Consider the following 20,345-nt stretch of genomic DNA (forward strand, 5'->3'; position numbering starts at 1 on the left):
GGGCAATACTTTGTGTTTTTAGTTTATTTGAATATTAGAAGTTAAATATAAATACAATAAGGAAAAAAAAATTTAAATAAATTTTTCTTTTTTTTTTACAAAAGTTTATTAATAAACGTGTAATGTGTGTGAGCAATATTTTATTACAAGTATTGAGTTTATCAAATTATTTCTATTTAATTTTACGCGCGTTATAGTCTATTGCTCAACAAAAATCTCCCTTTTTTTTAATGTATAATAATTACTTATTACATACTTTACATTGAGAACATCAATTGCTTTTTTTTATGTCAAAATATGTATACTTATGATATAGTTTGTATTGAAAAAATACGTTTTTCTTCTCTTTTAAGTCTGAAGTGGATGGTAGAAAAACAGAGGGTCGGAGAAAATTAACAAAGTTGTCATTATTTTACCTGCGTTAATTACAATATATAAGAGATAAGTATACTGATTTTAGTTACATATATATATATGTATACATATATAAATATACATAAATGTATATGTATATATATACATATAAATTTATATAATCGCATAAATTATGTTGTTGGAATTCATTTTACGATTAGAGATAATTCCTACTGCTATATTCCAGGTTCCTCATTCTGTAACTTTGTGATATTTTCGTTGTTAACGTATCTGTTTTATGTTCATACGTAAAGATTCGTAACGCACGAGTTATGGCTGTACCGCGTTTTTTTTTTTTTTTTTTTTTTTTTTTTTTCAAGTTACAGAATAGGCCTATACTAAACTCTAAACTATAATCATAATTCACATCTTCTCTTATTTACATAAGCAGGAACAACCAATTAAATTAATTTTATTACTTTTATTATAAAATGCGCTGATCTTCCTTAAATTTTTTTTACTTTAACAAATCAAGAATATCAACAAAAACTGCATATATTACTTGCTATTACAATTATTTACATAACACTGAACATAGTTTTTTTTTTTTTTTTGTATGAAATAAGTCATATACAACCTCTCTCCGTGATTTCGGATCGTGAAAGAAATAAATGTTTGATAAAGATCTAAATGTTTACATACACTGTGTATGCAACACTGTACCAAAACGTGTTCGCAAGTACTACTAAATTTATAATTGTTACTGGAACTTATCTTAGTGTCTATCGATATTGCACAATATCGAGTAGATTAATATTAAATAAATTATGAGTAATATTTGTATTTTTATGTTAGAGTGAATCTCTTGATTGACTTTATATCTTTAAGAGATGAATGAAATTACGATGGCGGAATCCCACTCAATTTACTAGACGGCAGAGCGTATATCCTGCTCACAGAATCATGTGTCATATTATTGCTCTGAAAAACAGGAATATTGCAGTATTATTGAGACAGGAACGCGCTTTAAATTGCGAGAGCAAAATTTTATAGCTTTTCAAAGCGTCTAGAGGATGAATCGTGTAAGTCAATCATGAACAGACTTCAATAAGAAACTAAAGATACGAATTATTGACAAGAATATCGGGACTAGACTAACAAGCGCATTGACGATACTATTTTCTTGATATAATTTTTTGTTGGATTATGCAACATGTATCCAAGTTGCTAATATTAATTATAGACCGTTTTTCTAGACCGTATATCTGAATTCCTTAAACTATGAAAGAACTAAAAAGACTTTTAACGTAGAACGAAATTTATACGCGGCCTGTTTGGCCTTCGATTTGTTTCTAAAATCAGACCAATTTATAATTAACTTAATAATCAGACCAATTTATAATTAACTTAATATTGTTTTTACAGTAAGTTTTTAAAATTAAAACCTCTGCCGGGGACTTACACCAATCCATTCTAGGCTTTCCGTACATTTGACGTTGTGTGATGCGGAATTAAAAGTCTGGGCATCACCTGCTGCGAGGGCGCGGACTGTTGTGAACACGTTTGCATGTGCGTCGGCCAGTGTGACTGTTGGCACGGGTAATCGCAGTAGGCCGTGTTCCAGCAGCAATAAAACATTGCTTCCTGTCCGCAGTAAGCGCACCACTGCTTCTTCTTTATCTCCTCGATACATCGAAGTTTCTCCTCCTCGCCCTCTCTCCGAGTTTCCTCGACCAATCGTACTTTTTCCGCTTCCATGCTCGCTCGCATCTCGCGCAGAGTACGATCTGGAAATTTAATAAATGAGTTTATTGAAGTTATACAAATATAGAGAAACTTTCGTCACAAAGAAACCACTAAAAAAGTACCAGTGTTATGTTTTATTTCGGCCAGCTGTTGTTGATGTTGCCACTTCAAATGTTCGATCTGCATTCGCAGGAAGAACACGGTTGCCTGATGATCGTCGGTGTCGCCGTTCTCGCTGTTGATCTCAGCGGCCTCCTTGTACGCCTCTTCCATCAACTGACCCATTCTTCGCGCGAGTTCGTTCGCGTTATGATGCAAACGCGCGCTGATCGGTCCTGCTTCCGGTGGTGTTAGTCGATACGTGGAGGACGTTTCTCGTTTCGACGACTTGTCCGACGGCGGGCTTTGGACACTAATAGGCGGATTGCGTGGTCTGTTAGGAAAAGTTTTTCTAGCTTTGCTCTCCTTCGCTTGGAGCGGCTTTTTACGCACTTCTTTCGTATTCACGGTTACTGCATCTTTGTTGCTTTGAGGATCGATTGTGTTCGTAGCTTGGTTTACAGCCCCGGGCTTCCCTTTGTTCACTACAAGTAGCATCATAGGTTTATCCGTCACAGGAATGAGCGGACGCGTTGTCATAATGGCTTGAGTAACTTTCGTGTTTGACGGTGATGAGGTTGACGACGTTATATCCATTTCGGATATTTTCTGACCGCTTGACAATTCCCCATTGTGATTTAACGGCATGTTGCTCGTACCACTTGAATTCGATGACATCTGTTTCTCGTTCTCCTTACTCGCAGATGTAGATTTCAGTGCTTTTTCCGCGTTCAGTTTGTCGACCAGTCTCGTTTTCGGTTTGTATATCTTATTATTATTGTTCTTCGCGTGTTTCGTAATTATCCTTGCCGCGTTTTCTATCTGGGAAAGCGCTGGTTTGGGATTAATGATATCCTTCAACAGAGTTTTCTTCTGCGTTCGCACTATTACGTCGGACGATTCGTTGGATGGCAGTGATGCGAGCTTAGACGACGGTTTTGTTTCGTCTTTCGCTTTTTCCGGCTCATTAGCACTCGAATTCACGCTACTATTTCCAATGATGGCGTTATTTGTGATAATCGGTTGAGACGCCTTTGCACTTTTAGATTTTTCATTCTTCGTAACTTCGTTTTGAACAATCGTTGCAACTTCCGGGTTCTCTTTCATTACAACTTCTTCATTTTCTTTCTTACTTAATTTGTTAGGCGTCTGATTCTGATTAATCTTTGAGGAATTCTTAATATCGTCAGCGTCTAAGTTTTGTACTTCGGGTGTTTCAGTCTCCTTTTTAATATCATCGGTATTCTCTTTCGATTTAGAGTCAATTTCCTCTTTGGCGGTGGTCTCATCACTCTGTGATTGATCCTTGACAGAATCATTTCCTTTTTTTTTCGGAGAAGTCTTCTTTTTCGAAGTGGACGATTTCGTATTGGAAAACTGACTGTAAGGTTCGAGGGGATTGTAATTCGGCAACAGCAGTTTTATCTGCATCGGATCGTTCGGATCGTATTGCACCTTAGGCGGCGCGAACTTGAACTGACCGAACATAAGCGCAAGCTTTCTGCAGTGCTTAGTAATCTCGCGCATGCACTCGTCCATGTCGGGTTTTCGTTTACGAGAGGACGGCGCGGGCGGTTCCTCTGAGTACAAATAGAGATCTTTTTGCGACACCCATGCGCGATCGTGCTCGCCGAAAAATCGCACATCTACGTATCCTTGAGGGTTGACTCGAGGCATTGCTTTTGCTGGCCAAAACGGGAAACCCTTCAATTTGGCCCATACGAGAGGATGCGGTTTGCGACACGGCTCGATAAACCAATGAAGATTGCGCCTCGGTAAATTGCGAGCGCTAGCGTAGCAATCGGGACATGCTTCGATTTCCGAAACCTCTTGACGCGCCACCTTAACAAGATGTTTCGCCGCGTTTGTCAGCTTCGATGTGTCTGTGTAAACACCACCACCTATAAATTATAGAGCATATTTTTAAGCGTGCGATTTGTGATTTACACGTAACGTAAAAATACAACGAGTTTATGTACACGGATGAGTTTACGTACACGTATTGAACACAATGCAGTTGTGTTGAATCCATTTCGCGTCAGCCATAAACGCATCGGTACTGCCGTAAAGCTTAGCTTGTACATTTGATTCTAAAATACTCAAATCCATCGGCTTGACAACGTAATCCAAGTAATTCGGCACTTCCGTGAGATCTACAGGTTTGCAAAACGGTTCGGCCTATATACGCATCAAAAATAAATAAAATTTTATTCGAAATACGTTAAAAATATCATACACAAGCAAACACCACACGTACAACTGTTTAGTGTGCATGAAAAAAATCAAAAAGAAAAATGAAGTTCTACGTACCCCAGGATAATCCCGTAATTTTTCGACTACGAATTTGAGCAACATACACAATTGATCTAGGGACACCAGCGCCATAGCTGAGGAACATGTCTCGGCGTTTTCGGCTTTCAAGATGGCCGCGCATTCTCCGCATATCCACTTGTCCAACGATGGCGGCATACCGCCAATACACTTACGATGCCACGAGCGAGGACAGGCGGTGCAGTAAACATCGACGCCCTCCTTGTGACATCGCCAACAAAATTCGTCGTATTCAGTGCCGTTTCGTTTTTTTCTCTTAGGTCTAGTTTCACTCTCCTCGGTCGCAGGACATTCGTCAGCCGGAACGCTGCAAATATTAATACACGTTTTTTTTTTTGCGCATTTTCTTGTTTTTACACAAGATACACAAATTTCTTCTCTATTAAAATCATTAATAACCTTAAGGGTTTTCTCTTTCGTTTCAATGCAGATTCTTCTTTCACTGCAATATCTTCTTTGTCAGTCTTGATTTCTTGCATTTGCGATACACGCACATTTTCATCTTTCTCTGTCTTTACGTCGTTCAGTTCGTTCTGTACAGTTTCCGCATTGTCAGTATTCTTTTCCTGTATATTTGCACATTCATTAACTTTATCCGATGTTGAATTCTTCTTTTCTTCCGCGTTAACAACACTGTCTACTTCATTTTTTTCTTGGTTAATCGAATCATTAGAAGAGGTTGTTCCATCCAACTGTTGAGCATCTGGTTTTTGGAGATCAGATTTCCCAGATTCTCTATTGCTCTCTGGTGATGCCATTTTGGCCATAATCTTCAATACAAAGTATCAAATAATGAAAGAAAATAATGATATAAACGTGCACACCTGTATCTATCTTACATCAGTCTTGATATATTATCTATTTATGTAATCACATTTATATTAGATAGCTAACACTATGGAACATTGATAAAAGTCAGTGGTATAAATCATTAAAATGAGTTTTGTGATACATATAAACCATGTGTATTTCATGTATATTTCAATAATATTCAAATACAAAGAGTGAGCTGCATTGTCTTTAATCATGGCTGCATAATGTTCTGCAAATGTTCTCTCAAGTAACAACTGAACTGAATAATGAGATACAGTTTCTAAAGATGAAATAGATCAATACAATATATATACGAGTCTCTTGTGCGTGCACACACAGAAAGTATTTTTCCTAGAATTTAAATTCACGTACAGTCGCGCTCACAAACACGCGTGCAATGCGCACGAAATGCAACTAGCAATAACAAACACTTACCTTATGCACCAGCTTCAAGTGTGAAGCACACTGTTGCTGAAGCTGGATTGCAGCTTAGGTCTTCGAAACTATCTTAAATTCTGATTCGCAAAGTGTTTTCCTGACCTAACGCAAGCTCCTCGAAGATTAGTGAGTAACGGAGCGATAATCAAATCACATCGTTTGTTCGCTCGATTTTACACAAGAAATTAGTATGCTCTTTTTCTACCATCTTGCCAGCTTCGCCCGGCGCCGGTGGCGTCACCTCTCGACGATATCCCTCGCAAGGTTGGTCACGCAACACGCTTCGTCTAGTTACATTATTTTTCGGCTGGTAGTCTCTGCGACAGAGAAAACAAATGTATAAAATCTACAAAATATAACAACACATTTTTTTTATTTATTAGTTAGAGAAAGGATGGAAACAAAGAAATTTATCAAACTACTCAAATCACATCGAACTCCTGTACAACGCGGTAAAAGAGTTTTATGGCAATATTTTGGGTAAACCACTTCTGTATAACCTAAATTCTATCGGTGCGATTTGCTCATAAATTTTGTACACGAAACGTGACATCTTTAAAAAAAGAATTCTCTTGGTTGAAGAGTAAATGAGAAAAATGTGATATTTTTACATATTTCTCACGTGTCGCTTGTTACGGTAAAAATTTGCACATTGCAATTAACAAACTTTGTTACCAAACCAAGATACTTACGCGAGAGAAATATCAAGTTTGTTCTCTCGACCACCAATTGTTAATACGTACTTAATTCGTCTGTGTTGTCTTTTTCCGAGAAGCAACAGAGATCCGAACGTCACGATTACTACTATCGTTTTGCGAGACATCGCATCAAGAGACACGGTCGTGTCTCGCACAGACTTGACGACTTGTGACGAAGTTCGCGCGAGGCGAATCGTGACGAGCTTCACGCGAAACGTCCCGGTCGCAACGATTTCCCATGTTATTCGCCAGGAAATAAATTCACGTGCGCTCGCGCGTAATAAATTTACTTTTTTTCGGTAAAACCGATTAAAATATCAATGTCATAATACGTTTGCAAGATGTCAAATTTTGTTGATCGGCTGTTTTGCGCACCACCAAAAATTCGAGAAAACTATTTGTTTCAACACTCGTGTCTTCGCTCGCTTTTATTATCTGGTTTATATCTCGCTTTCGCGTTGTAACAAGCGTTCATTCTCTATCTTTATTGCTCGTTAGGGTGCGGTCACATGCTGCGACACGCCGCGACGAGGAAAATTCACGAGCGTCTCGCGCACGCGCGCTTTTTCGGACGCACGCACCAATCGCGAGTCACGTGGGACGTCTCTGCGAGTTTCTTTTATAATTGATTCGACGATCGCGACAAATCGACGAATTCGGATCGATACCGATTGGACCGGGTGAGTTCTGGTAACTTTTTTAAAAACGAGCCTTTAATAGTTTGGCGCGTTTTTTTTTAATAAACGCGGTGTCATCCGCGACACGTGTTGTTTTTGACACGTTGTTTTGACAGGTGAAGTATGACAATAAGAGATGAAAAAACAAAAAAAACTTTGTATTGCAAAAAACTTATTGTGTTGCTGAAATTTTAATAAACTCGAGCATTTAAGTTTTTGGACCTTACGCTATAGCTCTCTCTCCCGTATGTTACGTACTTTCATTTTTACCGAGGTCATCTCGTTTTCTCTTCCACTCCCACCATCTGACGAGATGCAAGAAAGTACAGAGCCCGTTATTTGAGTCATTCTCTGGCGGATCGTTGTTCAGCTCCGCAATTTTCTCTTATAAAATTATATATAAGACGCGTATCAAGAAATTTCCATTTGCATTGATGTCAGCGCGATTGAGAATAAAAAAAAACTATAGTCTCCGATGTTCAACTACGACTATGCGGTGGGGCTTCTGTTGCTTTGCTGCGGTGAGTTACAAGATGTGATTTTGACTATTTTACGAAACGCGGCATCTGGTATCTGTAAAAAAAAAAAAAACAAAACAAAACAGTAAACATATTTCTCATCACAAGATTTTTTCTCCTCATAGTTTTTAAATCATTGTTAAAAGATTTTCTCTATATTTTTAAATCATTGTAAAATTATTTAAAAAAAAAAAAAAAAAACAGTCCAATCATTGCATGTACTTTCGAAGTAATTGTTTTGAAAAACATTTGAACACATTAGATTTTACAATAAGCAGCACATATTTCTTCAGTATCTGTCGCGAGCTCGTTTAGACTCGCCGCATACATTTCTTCCGGTGGTCTCCATGGAGAAATTAGATTCGAAAGAACTGGCGAATCTTCAGTGCGAATACGATATTCTCTAAAACCGACGTTGCAGTATCCGGATCAGCAATGGTTGTGGTCGGTTACTCAGTTTCCCGTCGATTACACGATAATCGATGACAGATGCGACAAACGGCACGTCGGAGAAAGGTAGAATTATAAATCAATTTATATAACAAAGAAATGTGAAAGTAGTAAACATTTATATATGATAAAAGAATCAATATATTTGTTTTTCATACGTAGCATAATCGATTTGACGGAAAAAGTCGGGCCCCTTGAGTTGCCAACAAATCAAACGGGTTCGATAGAAGTCGCGGATTTATCTTTAACCGGAGAAATGGGTTTGTGGGGAAAAGGTTTGCTGTTAAAAGATACTTATTCGTCGCGAACAATATGCGCTTCTATCACGGTAATTTGCCAATTTATAAAAAGCTGTAAAAAAAATAGATAATCATTTATACAAATTTTTGACTATTTCTCTGTGATTGGAAAATTGTCATCTTTATACGTGTATTTCGTGATTTTTCTTCTTCAGGTTCTCGAGAAAAACATTGAGAAACTCGCTCAGGCCCGGTTTTACAGTCCCGTAGCTGGAACGGTGCTGTTTCGATGGTTAGGCGTTCAGATAGACGATAAGTCCACCGATACGATCATTCATACGAATTTGCATTATTCTTCCAAACCGAACACACAGTTGGCGCTAAATTACACGGAACATCATTGGAAGATTTACGTCACAGATATCTTCGAAAGCGGCAAAGGTGTGGTAATTTGTAAACTTTCAGAAGCAAAATTAATTTATTCCCACGATAAGACAGAGGTTCTCTAATTGAAAAATGTTTGCATAATTTAGACAACTGTAATATACTTCAAAGTGTATTCGATCCGAACGATTCCGGCGTCGGAGAATCCATCGGGGATATCGATGTGCGTTTGGGCAAAGTCAAGGTTGCCGTAACTACAAAAGAAAATTACAAAACTTTCTATAGAGATCCGGAACTGTCTCTGCTGTCGGCAGATTTGCTCAGTCCGCATCGTCATTTGTATCTGGTCATCTTTCATCCGATACATCAGGACTCGTTTTTGGCTTGCGCCAAAATTAATCATCGCAAACCAATACACACCAAGTAAGAATCATATTTCAATCTGCATATGCGTCAGAAGAAACGCAATCATCTTGTTCAAAAAAATTGAACTTCACACACACACACAAAATCTCTTCGCACGTAGATGTTTTTTAATTCGAAGCTCTTGAAAAAAAAAATATATATATTTAGGGCGGTAATCAATTCGAACGGAATCAAAGGAAAAGTTACGGCAATTCAGGAAACGCCGTTCGATCCTACATGGGTTAACGTCTCTCTGACAACTATAAACGATTTGGAAGCCAGATTGCGATACGCCACCAAAGTGGCGTCATACAGAATTCACGAATTACCTCCGGAATCGACAAAGAGCGTGGGAATTACTGTCGATCCGTGTTTAACTACAAAACGCCTGTTCAACCCTTTGAATATCGACGAGAAGACTATACCACCACCAGGTAATTATCATTAAAGAGAAAGACAAGAAATAATCGAAAAAATAATTGAGTAAAGAGTAAAGTAATAAGTTAAATCAATAAATCAATAATATTCTATTTTGTAATTTTCTAATTAAATAGGTTTAGGCACTCAGGATCAATATGCTATTGGCGATCTGTCCGGTAAACTCCAAGGTCGAAAAGAAGGATCTTATCATACTGATATTTTACCCGGTAGCGCAAAGCTCAGTGGCACATACTGGGACGTGTATCTACCGCTTTCCGGAGTTCACAGTATTGTTCATCGGTCTTTGGTTGTTTATAAGTAATTGTTACTTACGTTGATATTGTTGCGCGTACAATTTTGAGATCGCACGAAAGTCTTTCTCACATGTATTGTATTTTAATGATATACAAATAACATTTTGTGTTTAGATACAATGAGACTGACAACAAAAGCGTGATTCCATGGGTTTGTGGCACGTTCACGCTTTATGTGCCCCATACCGACTGGCAAATGCCCATGCAAACGGCAGAAGTAGTGTTCAGGTATCCTATAGTCGGCCACATACTTTTCCGACAGCCGAAGGATGATCCCGAAACAGACACTACCATAATAATCGAACATCTTGTTCACGCAGACGGCAATATAATAAATAACACTGCTGGTCATAGGTAAATCTTTAAATAGGGCACAAAAAGACATTTTTTTTTACTGTATATTATAAAATACGGTCGACCTAAATGTATGTGTGACATTTAGATGGATGGTGCATGACAATCCAGTGGGTAAAGACTTTTACAATTGGACAGCTCGATGCTTAAGTGCCGGATCACCTTACAATCCGTACAAAGTATCGTAACTACAAATTATCTTTATTCTTTAAAATATTCTTGGTGATAAAGGTTCGAAAAAAGTACGTTATATTTTCAGGTGGAATGGAGTCCAAGTAGCTCTTGTCTCGTCTCGGAAACGTCGCTGTGTCGTTTGGGCGACTTGACGCGACATGGAACGCTCGAAATCGTCGGCAAAAAAGTTAACGCTTCGGAACTAACTCGAAAACTTTTTACGGACACGATGTTACCGTTGTCGGGACATCACACGTTGTTCGGCAAAAGTTTAGTTATTTATGATGATCACGGTCCAGTTGCTAGAGGAGATCGGCTGGCTTGTTCCACGTAAGAAACATGCGCAGAATATAAATTACTTTATTAAACAAAAAAGTAGCTAGTACTAGTATAATCTCTCTGTTACAGTATCAGCGGAGTTTATCGGCGTAAAGCGGTCGCCAAAGATTGGTTCGGCAATGGAGAACAAATATCACTAAGAGGAAAATTGGAATTCTTGCAACAGAGCGAATACGATATCACTAGTGTGGATGTCTCTCTTGAAGGTATCGGCGGAAAGATGAGCGAATATCACATACACATGGTAAATTACGTGAATAGTTTTGTTTTTCGGGATTTCCACACAAAAAAAAAATTAAGTTTTAACATAGGAAACATCGTAAATTTCGAGATGCATTGTTACTTTGGAATTGCAGACTCCTGTAGAATACGACTTGGAGTTTCCGTGCGAAGAAACATCGCTTTATGGACATTGGAATCCACTGTACGTCAATAAGACAGACGTTCCGATGGAAGAGGGTACGCTCGATCAATATGAGATGGGCGATTTAAGCGGGAAATTCGGTTCTTTGGACAACAAAAAACGACATATGGCAACGTACAATGACACGATGCTACCGCTGTTCGGTCCGAGAAGTGTGCTGGGACGCAGTATAGTAATTAACGCGAAACAAAAGAATACAAGGTATCCGATTGATTAAAATACACGTATTTTGATTTTATCTTTCTTCAGTAGGAATGAATTTCTCGTCTCTGTATTTAGATGGGCGTGCTCGACTATCGAGAGAGGATACTCTCCGACCGAAGCCAGTGAATTACGGGCCATCGCGTCGTTTCATCATCCACAAGGCTTCGTGTACGGTTACATAAAAATGGTAATATAGACATCTTTTGTATAAAAAAAAAATACATATTATTAAATACATATAACTAAATATTATTTAGAAACAATTAATCTTTGCAGACACAGCTCGTCTATAAAGACGGTAGTCAGAGTGAGACGATAATCGAAGTGAACCTGCGACATCCCGGGAAACACGATCGCAATATTGTAAGAAAATTAAATTCGACCATTCTCACGTTCAAATTGATTTGTTTGATCTTTAATATATCTATCGTGCTTAATGGTTTTAGACCAGAAATCACAACTGGGCAATATACGTAAATCCTGTGGGTGTGGACGCCGCGGTGAAGGTGAAGAATACCCGGTGCGTGGCGGGTGGATACGTTTGGAATCCCTATTTTACTCAACTAGCCGATCCGTTGAATGTAAATACGTCCAATAATCTGATGTGTATTGAAAAGTCTCGATTTTTACGATACTAGATAGATTTCTCATATTTTTCAATCTATTTCATTGTTTTTCAGGATGATCTTTACCGAGAGGAATGTGGTCCGGATCTGCCGCTCAGATGTTACGTCGGTGACATATCGTCTCGTTTAGGACCGATTAACGTGGGAGAAAAACGACAAGTGTTCACAGACCCGAATTTTCCTCTGGGTGGAAAGATATCCGCGCTAGGCAGGTCTATTGTTATTTTCGATAAGGACTTTGGCAGCAACAGATTTTCGTGCGCGAACATCGAACCTGACAACAACATCGTGAAATACGCGAACATTAGGAAACCACCGCGATTTGTGGTGTAAGTTATTTTATACAAACAGTGAGATTTTACGAACAAACGGGGTTTATTTAACAATATAATTGTTTGGTTTATACTCCGTGAAATTGTTAAATAATATATGTAGAAAGGGCCGATACGGAGTGAAATACTAGGTGTTGATGTATAAATGATAATCTTTATTTAAAAATGCCAAACGTTTCGACTCTTGGTTTGAGTCATCTTCATTTAATGGGGTTTATTTAATTAATTGATTTTGCAGAGCGCAATTTTTGGAGGATGTGAGAAAAGTAATGGGAATTCCCGAGTGGATGCTGTCTATTGACAATAGACAGACAAAGATATTGCACAACGGCGCGTGTATTCAATTTCTAATGCATTTTAAAGGTAATATCTGATACTATACTTAAATAGTATACGTATTTATTTATTTATATCGTGACATTTATTCAGGTCCGATTGCCAGCAAATTGGAGCAAGACTTTAGCAGACTTATATCAATTGGCAAACTCGAAGCTCCGAGTTTATACATTCCAGGATATATACCCACAAAACGAAAAAGTACATTGGGGCATCGACAGTGTGGTGTGCGCGATCCAAATGACAAAGGTAGGTTCGCTTCATTCACGTAAGTAATACAGATAGACAAAATTAATTGGTCTTTCTAATCAATATTTTTTTGCAGGCTTTTCCCTCTATAGTAGCTCCTCCATTTTGTTTTCACCGGAAGTATTTGTAATACTCTCTTCAATAATAATGAATGTGATAATGTAATAAGAAATCTAGTTTAGACAGTTTTTTTATAAGCTTATTGTTAAGAGCGCGCGATATGTGGGAACATGTGGCGTTCCATAAATGAGCTCGCGTTTGTGTATGTATGTGTGTCGAAAAACTATTTTTGGTCACCACGTGCTTGAAGTATGCTGCAAATGCAAGAGGTGACATAATTTTGAGTGATACTGTTTGTACATTATTTAAATCACATATATAGAATTAAACATATAAAGTGTATATTATAGAAGTTGAGTATCGGAACACATTTTTTTAAAGAGAACTAAGAAAAGAGCATTGAAAAACAAAAAAACAAAATGATATTTTATATGATCGACGGTGTCCATGATATCGTCTTGCAATAAATGATTTAATTGTAAAGCACAGCGAGAAAGGAACACAATTCAACAATTTTTCATTTCACAATTGTCCAATTGCACGAGAAATAGACTGTTCTAAATAATAACTCATTAAAAAAAATATATAATCTCTTTGAAGCAGTAGACTAGATCTTTTACAATTGACCTATGATCTCGATCAAAAAGATTGACATATTTCTACATTGAGGATGAAGATCGTCTCAACAGTGCAGCGCACCGTCGAGCCGTCGAAGAAGTTCTATACTCTTCAGCAAACTGTTTTAGTCGAAACGTCGAAAGGGTCGCTATTTTGAGGCGACTCGCACTAAATATGGTCAGATAGGCGGTTGTGTCCGGGGTAGGGTAGCACCCCTGCTCGGACAACCGTGGCCTGTTGGTGGGAGAGATCTGCAAAAGTTACTTAACAAGTTCGGCTCTATGATTCGGACAGTTGGTGCGCCGTGACCATCTCGTATCATCGTCCACCTCGTCGTAATCAACCGTAAATATGGTAAGTAAAGGCGTTGAGGAGAAAAATCTTTATCGATATTGATCCTCTGTTCCTAAAGAATCGTGCGAGGATGTACAGGAGAAGAATATTGGAAAAAAACAATTTCTAAACGACGAGAAAAAAAGAGAAATATGATATGGTGCATTTCACGAAGATAAATTACGTACAGTGTTCTAAGTGAGACGAGCAAGTGATGATTATGTTACTATCGCGAATTTGTGACAATAAAGTGCGGCAGTGATCTTCAGATTTTTTTAAATCGTGAATTACTCTCAAAATTTTCATCATGTAGGTCCCGTTATGTATATCTCACTTTATGAAATGATATTACTTCATTTCATATTTTTAAGTAACGTCAAGAAATTTAAACTTTGCCTTAAATTTTTACATTACGCGTGCGTGTAATTTTTTTAATTGTAATGATGAATAATTATGTAACAATGGTAATTCGAGAAGTAGTGCGGTACCTATCTAAGTTGTTCTATATATGCCCTGGCATCTTTTCTCTCGCGACTCACGGAATTACTCTATTTTTAGCATCAAGCGACTACCGCCTCACCGATTTTCTTACTCAATTATGGGATGATTCTATTTTTCCTTGGTTTTTGTTTTAATTTTTTTTAATTAATTGGCATTTATTAATAAACAAAAACAATGATCTTTATGTTTTTACATTTTTATATTTTAATTTAATATAGCACTTTTATATTTTAATATAGCACTTTTTCGCGCAAAAAGAGATACTCATCGCTTAATGTGAAAAAATTGCAGAAATATCGTAAAAATATATCACAGAATAATGTTGTATTATAAAGATATTTTAGTTTTCTATATATAATTATGCATATTTTTTTTAAATATATAAATATATAAATTATATATAAATTTGTTTTGCGTACTTACATATTAGGCGGATAAGGAAAAGAAGAAGAAGACCAAGAAGAAGGAGGAAGCAGCTCCGGCGCCTGAGCCCGAGCCAGCGCCAGAAGAGAAAGCACCAACTCCTACAAGTACACCAAAGGATTCTGGTTCCACTAGAGCAAGTAGTCGTGGCAGCCGCAAGGCTAAGCGAAGCGGGTCCAGTGTCTTCTCTATGTTCTCTCAGAAACAGGTGGCTGAGTTCAAGGAGGTACGACAATGTTCCAAAACGCTTTCTCTCTCTCTCTCTCTGCGTATAAATATTTATAAACATTGTGCTATTTTTTTCGCTAAATAATGAAGTAAAGAAACGAATATTTCCTTGTGTGTTCGTAGGCATTCCAACTAATGGACGCAGATAAAGACGGTATCATCGGTAAAAATGATCTTCGCGCGGCCTTCGACTCTGTCGGCCGACTTGCGACCGATAAAGAAATCGACGAAATGCTCAACGAGGCTTCGGCACCCATCAACTTTACTCAATTGTTGAATTTGTTCGCTGTTCGTATGTCGGGATCAGGTATGAAGAATTCATCCGATTATAAATTGTACGTATAGTTTGATTTTGTACGTTGAATATATCGTTTTATCACAGGTGCTGACGACGACGATGTTGTGATCAATGCTTTCAAGACATTTGATGAAGACGGCAAAATCGACGGTGAAAGGTATAGCGACAAAATCTACAAGTTGAAATAAAATTGCGCGATAAAAATAGACATGTGCAATATGTTACTTATGATTTGTATTTATTATATAGATTGAGGCATGCTTTACTGTCATGGGGCGACAGATTTACACCCAAAGAAGTGGATGACGCGTTTGATCAGATGTACATCGACGACAAAGGTTTCATCGACACTGCGAGCTTAATTGCCATGCTGACCGGCACGGCCGAAGAAGAAGAGGAAGGATAAAATCACCTGGAGTTAAATACCAAAGAAGAAAATTCATTTTTCTCGATTGCGAAGCCTCGCGTGTTAACGTCAGAGTCGCACAATGTTGCCTTTCAAAAAAAGATCAAATACTTTATACTTGTTTCCTGTTTAATTACTGATTAATGACAAAAGTATAACAAAAACAAAGCACCAGCCGAATTATTCGATTTGAATGGATCGAAGATAGTATTTTCCTCTTTGTTTGGTCTTTAAGTTTCTTCTTCTTCTTCTTGTCTTTTCATTCTCTTTTATATTGTTCTTTCATTCATTCTGTCTTTTTCTCTGTCTCTCTCTCTCTTTTTCTCTCTCTCTCTTTCTATTATTTTCTCTCTATTTTCACTCAATCTTTGTTTCTTTTTCTCTATCTCTCCTCATTTTCTATCTTTTTCTTGTATCTTTATCTCTCTTTCCTTTTTCTCCCTTTCTCTGTCTGTCTGTCTCTCTCTTTCTCTCTCTTATCAATTGTTTTCCTTATTCTAGACAGTATTGTTAATTCCAGAAAATGCGACTGTATGAATGGTATATCTCTCGACAAAAGCGAAGCTTCATCGTGTCATTTCTCTTTATTTATATAAAAGTATTAATATTAATAAATCTGTACAAAGTTCTCCAATTTTGATCTGCAATATTGCCGACCGAATCTAGAGCGTACATCAGCCTCTTGATACAAAATGAAAATACAGAACGTTATATTTTTGTTGGAATCTGAATACACTGCTCATCTCGTGTTGATTTAATTCAAAAATACACATTGTTGCATCTTCCATTTTTTTATAATATATATCTCAGAGATGTTCTATGCAATTAATACATTGCACAATGTATGAAAAATATACTTGATGTAATATGGATGTATAATAAAGGAGTCACATTGGTGTGGCAAAAAAAATTTGTATTTGTAACTTTTTAAATAAATATTTAATACTAATTTTTTTTTTTTAATTTGATATATCAAGACTAAGAAACAATGTATGCAAAAACATTGTTTATTAACTCTCTTATTTATTAACTTATCACATTTTAAACTCTACCCAGAATTATTTGAAAATCTAATACCGCCTGCGTGTCCTTTTTAATATTAAGCGCCCACAAATTGCACTCCACTGTTATCAGTCTAAATGCTATAGAAAATTACATGACGTTAATAAAGTGCAATGTTATCTATGTAAAGAAAAAGTCAATAATCTCAAAAAATTTCGATTGATGTTGGGTTACGTGTGATATTTTTGAATCGTAACGCGACCACTGGTGCTAAATAATCCGGTTGCCCGACGAACGGAAAATACTGCACGGAAAAACCAGGCTTCGGTAAGTATTCGATTTCTCCGACGTGTTCTTTGTCAACATTATTCGATCCGTCGCACCACAGCCAGACATAATTCTGTTAAGATCGTTATAAACGAATTAAGTCTGTTCTTTGTGTGAGAAACGATTCGTCGGCTCACGGTTGGTTAGAAAAATATCGGAGATATTTGTAAGTATACGCGTTACATAATTCTCATTGAAATTGAACCTTGTCCGAAAATCGCACAGTCTCTTGCAGAGAACGCGGCATATTTTCCGGAAACTGAGAGGATTTGTTATAATGTACAGGTATCCAATTGAATCTCTGTAATGCAACAATTGCGTTTTGCAAGTAAATTTTAAATCAATAAACTTTACGACGCGTAAATAAAAAATATATAACAAAAGATGATTTTGATTGCGTAAAAAGCAATTATAATCGTTTACTTTATTAAATTTGACGAAGACACATGGTTGCAACGGATTCGTGTACCCATAAGGAGGTTTTCCGCAAACACCAAGACTCTCAACATCGAAAAGACAAGGTTTTACTCCGAACACGCCGTTGTTGCATTCCGCGACTGTCTTGTAATTTTCTTTACTTTTATTGTATTCTAAACAGAATAACAATAGTTTTTTTTTAACTCTTCTTTCATTTAATACTAAATACATACCTTGAAGAAAATTATTCAACGCTTCGATGTATCTCTTCGGTCGAGCGTTTGTACTTGAATTATCGATCCAAATAATGGGAGATGTCGTGGGCAGCACAGTGTTCGGCTTGAAGTCAATTCCTGCTTACAAAAAATATAAGACATTACAAAGTCAAGACCTTGATCTATGATTCTGAAAATAATATTAAAAATTTTAAATATTGTACAGTGTCTTATACAAAACATGTGAAAACGAGAAGATACCTGGACTATAAAAATCTGGAAATTGACGGTAAAATGGGAAACCTCTCCTGACAGATGTGGACACTAAACCCTCATAGAGAAAAAACGGCTTGTCTAGTTTCGAAACATATTGAATACTAATCCACATTTGCAACACGAAAATGGAGCTCAGTACACTGAGAAAGCACAGATAGAAGATTCCTAGCTCGACTATTTGTGTATCAATAATTTTATGATCAGTGGCTTGTAATTTTCTTACATATTAAAACTAGTACATATAATTATACCCCATTCTTTTCCTTTTCTGCCGAGCAATGTTCTTCTTTGTGGATTCCAAACAAATCGCAAAAAATTACGCACCGGTCCCAAATCAGGCTCAGGTTTTCTACTTTCATAATACTCTTCATCGTGCAGAATAACCATTTTTAACGTTTCTTCGCGTTACTATGTTACATCATGTGTTACATATAAATAACAAATAAAACTTGAAGTCTGCTCTGTGATTATAAAGCAATATTCTTTATTGTGGAACCTTGCGGCGCTCAGTTTCAAGCCAACACAACTATATAACTTTCTTTTCTTAACATACGTATACATTAAAATCTTTTACTTTATTGAATTACTCAACAATATAAAAAAAAAAAAAAACATTATTAGCAATAAAGGAATTATTTATGAAAAAACCTCAAATACACAATTATACCGAGAATGACTAATTCTAAGAGTATGATCAAAATGAGAACAATCTTATTTGTCAAAACTCTCACTCGCATGATATTCAGAATCTTTCGCGTTTTATTGAGTTCCTCATCTGTCTGCGACAATCTTCGCTTCGCTCGCAGAAGACGTTCCTTTTGCTCGCCCAGCTCGGAAATCACTTCAGTCCCTATTTGTTCGCTTTCCGCTGCGATAGCCTGCGATCTCGCGACCGATTGCGCCGAACGTTCCAACGCTGCATTGCCGTCCAACAAAACGCGACGATGCTCGGTCTCCCAATCAATGCCAGAATTCATTGTTTATTTTATTACGTACAGTTAATACAGCGAATGTCTCTGATTGTGAAGAAGATATTACAAGCTGATCCACATATATACAAATTGCACACTAGTTTTAATTAAAAATTTGTTTATTCCTCATCATCTAAAATCGAAGATATTGCACAAATGTAAACATAACCAGTTCACTCTGCGCGAACATCACATCTTAATGAAATATATATTGAACGATAATACTTAGCAAACCTTACCTGTGGTTTTCGTCTCACTAAAGCTTATGTGATAAATCATTGTTATTAACAAATGACAATTGTTGTTATTTTCCAAGGACACAAGAGAACGACCAGAATAACAATCACAAACTGAGGCCCGAATTCATAGTCGTCTCTCAGATCTCAGATTCAGATCTCATCTCTTTCCCTCTCTTTTTCTCTCTCTCTTTCTCTTTCTCTTGAGATCTGAGATCTGAGATCTGAGAGACGACTATGAATTCGGGCCTGAGTGACGCATAAATAATTTTACGATCGCTTTTCCGCCCCGTAAGCTAGCGCCTGTTCACGGGTGGTGAATATTGGCAACTACGTAGCGACTTGTCGATACGTACGCTATGTGGACGTGGTTCTATTCCGTGTTACGTGCACGTGCGTCGGTGTATACTGACTTGTATGTATGAGAACATCTTCTTTTCATTACTTTTGACATTTGGTTATTTTTTAATTTTACAGTTAAAGCTCTAAGATCTTTGTATGTAAAATTTTATTTATTTTCTATATTAATGTGAGAAACATAAGCGCGAGAAAGTCAACTGCTACGGCCGGGCTAAATTTCAAATGTATTATCAGGATCACAGAAAGTGACAAGAGACTTTATCGGGAGAGAAGTGAAATGTCTCAGTCGATAACTTAGCCGTATTAAAAAAGTATAAAGTTGCATCGGTAAATTCCAGTAGATAAATTCAACCGTCATTAAGCCCGCGTTCTACATTGATCGTAAACGCAAACGCAAGGTATAGAGATCTCGTAGAATTGACCAATCACGCTGGTCAATTGGCTGATTTGATCAATACGATTAGGCCTGGTTTATGCGGGCCTAAGATTTTAATATTTCTGTTTATTAACAGAAGCATAACAGAATATAACAGAAGCATTGAAATCCTATAGTTGAACTTTAACTAATTCTGGCATAAATTAACAGTTATTACCCGCATAAACAAGGCCAAAACCAGAGAGAAGACCATGAGAGCGGCCATGCCATTGTTTTTTTTTACGACGGTTTCCAGCCGCTACTTTCAGCGCCAAGTTCCACTTTGCGTGGAACTCATAAACTACGAAACGAGTTCCACTTTCAGGCGCATACGA

General features: G+C 37.2%; 6 protein-coding genes across 12 annotated transcripts; 2 read left to right on the forward strand and 4 right to left on the reverse strand.

The window, feature by feature from the left end:
• Nucleotides 1-132: 132 nt before the first annotated feature.
• On the reverse strand, nt 133-17,785 carry LOC109862131 (protein kinase C-binding protein 1). 6 transcript variants are annotated; one of them, XM_020442090.1, is made up of 8 exons: nt 17,771-17,785; nt 5,779-6,098; nt 4,930-5,300; nt 4,510-4,837; nt 4,197-4,377; nt 2,223-4,100; nt 1,843-2,141; nt 133-1,335 (listed from the first exon to the last, which is right to left on the reverse strand). In XM_020442090.1, the coding sequence occupies exons 3-8, from the start codon at nt 5,295-5,297 to the stop codon at nt 1,255-1,257; spliced, it is 3,135 nt and encodes a 1,044-aa protein (XP_020297679.1). In that variant the 5' UTR covers nt 5,298-5,300; nt 5,779-6,098; nt 17,771-17,785; the 3' UTR covers nt 133-1,254. The 6 variants fall into 6 exon arrangements, with proteins under 6 accessions (XP_020297679.1, XP_020297688.1, XP_020297658.1 ...); XM_020442099.1 differs by lacking the exon at nt 17,771-17,785 and adding an exon at nt 7,415-7,499 and having other exon boundaries at nt 1,885-2,141; XM_020442069.1 differs by lacking the exon at nt 17,771-17,785 and adding an exon at nt 7,415-7,499.
• On the forward strand, nt 7,590-13,752 carry LOC109862119. 2 transcript variants are annotated; one of them, XM_020442051.1, is made up of 19 exons: nt 7,590-7,677; nt 7,968-8,190; nt 8,287-8,452; nt 8,579-8,804; nt 8,897-9,170; nt 9,321-9,586; nt 9,707-9,890; nt 10,001-10,240; nt 10,329-10,419; nt 10,500-10,744; nt 10,823-10,997; nt 11,110-11,378; nt 11,457-11,568; nt 11,658-11,744; nt 11,828-11,962; nt 12,062-12,336; nt 12,578-12,702; nt 12,769-12,924; nt 13,001-13,752. In XM_020442051.1, exons 1-19 carry the CDS (start codon nt 7,632-7,634, stop codon nt 13,087-13,089), a joined length of 3,384 nt encoding a protein of 1,127 aa, XP_020297640.1. In that variant the 5' UTR covers nt 7,590-7,631; the 3' UTR covers nt 13,090-13,752. The 2 variants fall into 2 exon arrangements, with proteins under 2 accessions (XP_020297640.1, XP_020297647.1); XM_020442058.1 differs by lacking the exons at nt 7,590-7,677; nt 8,287-8,452 and having other exon boundaries at nt 8,076-8,190.
• LOC109862156 (myosin regulatory light chain 2) lies at nt 13,866-16,011 on the forward strand. The gene is made up of 5 exons (XM_020442118.1): nt 13,866-13,956; nt 14,867-15,085; nt 15,211-15,394; nt 15,470-15,542; nt 15,635-16,011. Exons 1-5 carry the CDS (start codon nt 13,954-13,956, stop codon nt 15,789-15,791), a joined length of 636 nt encoding a protein of 211 aa, XP_020297707.1. The 5' UTR covers nt 13,866-13,953; the 3' UTR covers nt 15,792-16,011.
• On the reverse strand, nt 16,217-17,612 carry LOC109862174 (sodium/potassium-transporting ATPase subunit beta-like). The gene is made up of 3 exons (XM_020442135.1): nt 17,326-17,612; nt 17,028-17,193; nt 16,217-16,933 (listed from the first exon to the last, which is right to left on the reverse strand). Exons 1-3 carry the CDS (start codon nt 17,365-17,367, stop codon nt 16,833-16,835), a joined length of 309 nt encoding a protein of 102 aa, XP_020297724.1. The 5' UTR covers nt 17,368-17,612; the 3' UTR covers nt 16,217-16,832.
• Nucleotides 17,393-18,437, reverse strand: LOC109862284 (sodium/potassium-transporting ATPase subunit beta-1-like). The gene is made up of 4 exons (XM_020442279.1): nt 18,280-18,437; nt 18,014-18,202; nt 17,615-17,890; nt 17,393-17,421 (listed from the first exon to the last, which is right to left on the reverse strand). Exons 1-4 carry the CDS (start codon nt 18,413-18,415, stop codon nt 17,393-17,395), a joined length of 630 nt encoding a protein of 209 aa, XP_020297868.1. The 5' UTR covers nt 18,416-18,437.
• Nucleotides 18,438-18,490: 53 nt separating this feature from the next.
• Nucleotides 18,491-19,427, reverse strand: LOC109862165 (vesicle transport through interaction with t-SNAREs homolog 1B-like). Its single transcript, XM_020442125.1, has 2 exons — nt 19,239-19,427; nt 18,491-19,132 (listed from the first exon to the last, which is right to left on the reverse strand). Exon 2 carries the CDS (start codon nt 19,003-19,005, stop codon nt 18,661-18,663), a length of 345 nt encoding a protein of 114 aa, XP_020297714.1. The 5' UTR covers nt 19,006-19,132; nt 19,239-19,427; the 3' UTR covers nt 18,491-18,660.
• Nucleotides 19,428-20,345: the final 918 nt, after the last annotated feature.

This window comes from Pseudomyrmex gracilis, unplaced genomic scaffold (assembly GCF_002006095.1).
Source record: "Pseudomyrmex gracilis isolate BER0280 unplaced genomic scaffold, ASM200609v1 scaffold_9, whole genome shotgun sequence".
NCBI lineage: Eukaryota > Metazoa > Arthropoda > Insecta > Hymenoptera > Formicidae > Pseudomyrmex > Pseudomyrmex gracilis.

Bases quoted from the DNA above. Each gene is read 5' to 3' on its own strand.
- LOC109862131 (XM_020442090.1), bottom strand. From the start codon at position 5,297: ATGGCCAAAATGGCATCACCAGAGAGCAATAGAGAATCTGGGAAATCT. The intron at 2,142-2,222 runs GTACTTTTTTAG...TTAAATTTCCAG, and splicing joins CGAAATAAAACATAACACTG to ATCGTACTCTGCGCGAGATG. The intron at 1,336-1,842 runs GTACGGAAAGCC...CCTGTTTTTCAG, and splicing joins CGCATCACACAACGTCAAAT to AGCAATAATATGACACATGA.
- LOC109862174 (XM_020442135.1), bottom strand. From the start codon at position 17,367: ATGCCGCGTTCTCTGCAAGAGACTGTGCGATTTTCGGACAAG. The intron at 17,194-17,325 runs GTTCAATTTCAA...CGATCTTAACAG, and splicing joins CTGTGCGATTTTCGGACAAG to AATTATGTCTGGCTGTGGTG. The intron at 16,934-17,027 runs GTAACCCAACAT...AATTTTCTATAG, and splicing joins ACGATTCAAAAATATCACAC to CATTTAGACTGATAACAGTG.
- LOC109862119 (XM_020442051.1), top strand. From the start codon at position 7,632: ATGTTCAACTACGACTATGCGGTGGGGCTTCTGTTGCTTTGCTGCG. The intron at 8,805-8,896 runs GTGTGGTAATTT...TGCATAATTTAG, and splicing joins TATCTTCGAAAGCGGCAAAG to ACAACTGTAATATACTTCAA. The intron at 11,963-12,061 runs GTAAATACGTCC...ATTGTTTTTCAG, and splicing joins AACTAGCCGATCCGTTGAAT to GATGATCTTTACCGAGAGGA.
- LOC109862284 (XM_020442279.1), bottom strand. From the start codon at position 18,415: ATGGTTATTCTGCACGATGAAGAGTATTATGAAAGTAGAAAACCTGAG. The intron at 18,203-18,279 runs GTATAATTATAT...ATACACAAATAG, and splicing joins CAGAAAAGGAAAAGAATGGG to TCGAGCTAGGAATCTTCTAT. The intron at 17,422-17,614 runs GTGTTTGCGGAA...GTTGCATTACAG, and splicing joins TTTCGATGTTGAGAGTCTTG to AGATTCAATTGGATACCTGT.
- LOC109862165 (XM_020442125.1), bottom strand. From the start codon at position 19,005: ATGAATTCTGGCATTGATTGGGAGACCGAGCATCGTCGCGTTTTGTTG.
- LOC109862156 (XM_020442118.1), top strand. The intron at 15,086-15,210 runs GTACGACAATGT...GTGTGTTCGTAG, and splicing joins AGGTGGCTGAGTTCAAGGAG to GCATTCCAACTAATGGACGC. The intron at 15,395-15,469 runs GTATGAAGAATT...GTTTTATCACAG, and splicing joins TGTTCGTATGTCGGGATCAG to GTGCTGACGACGACGATGTT.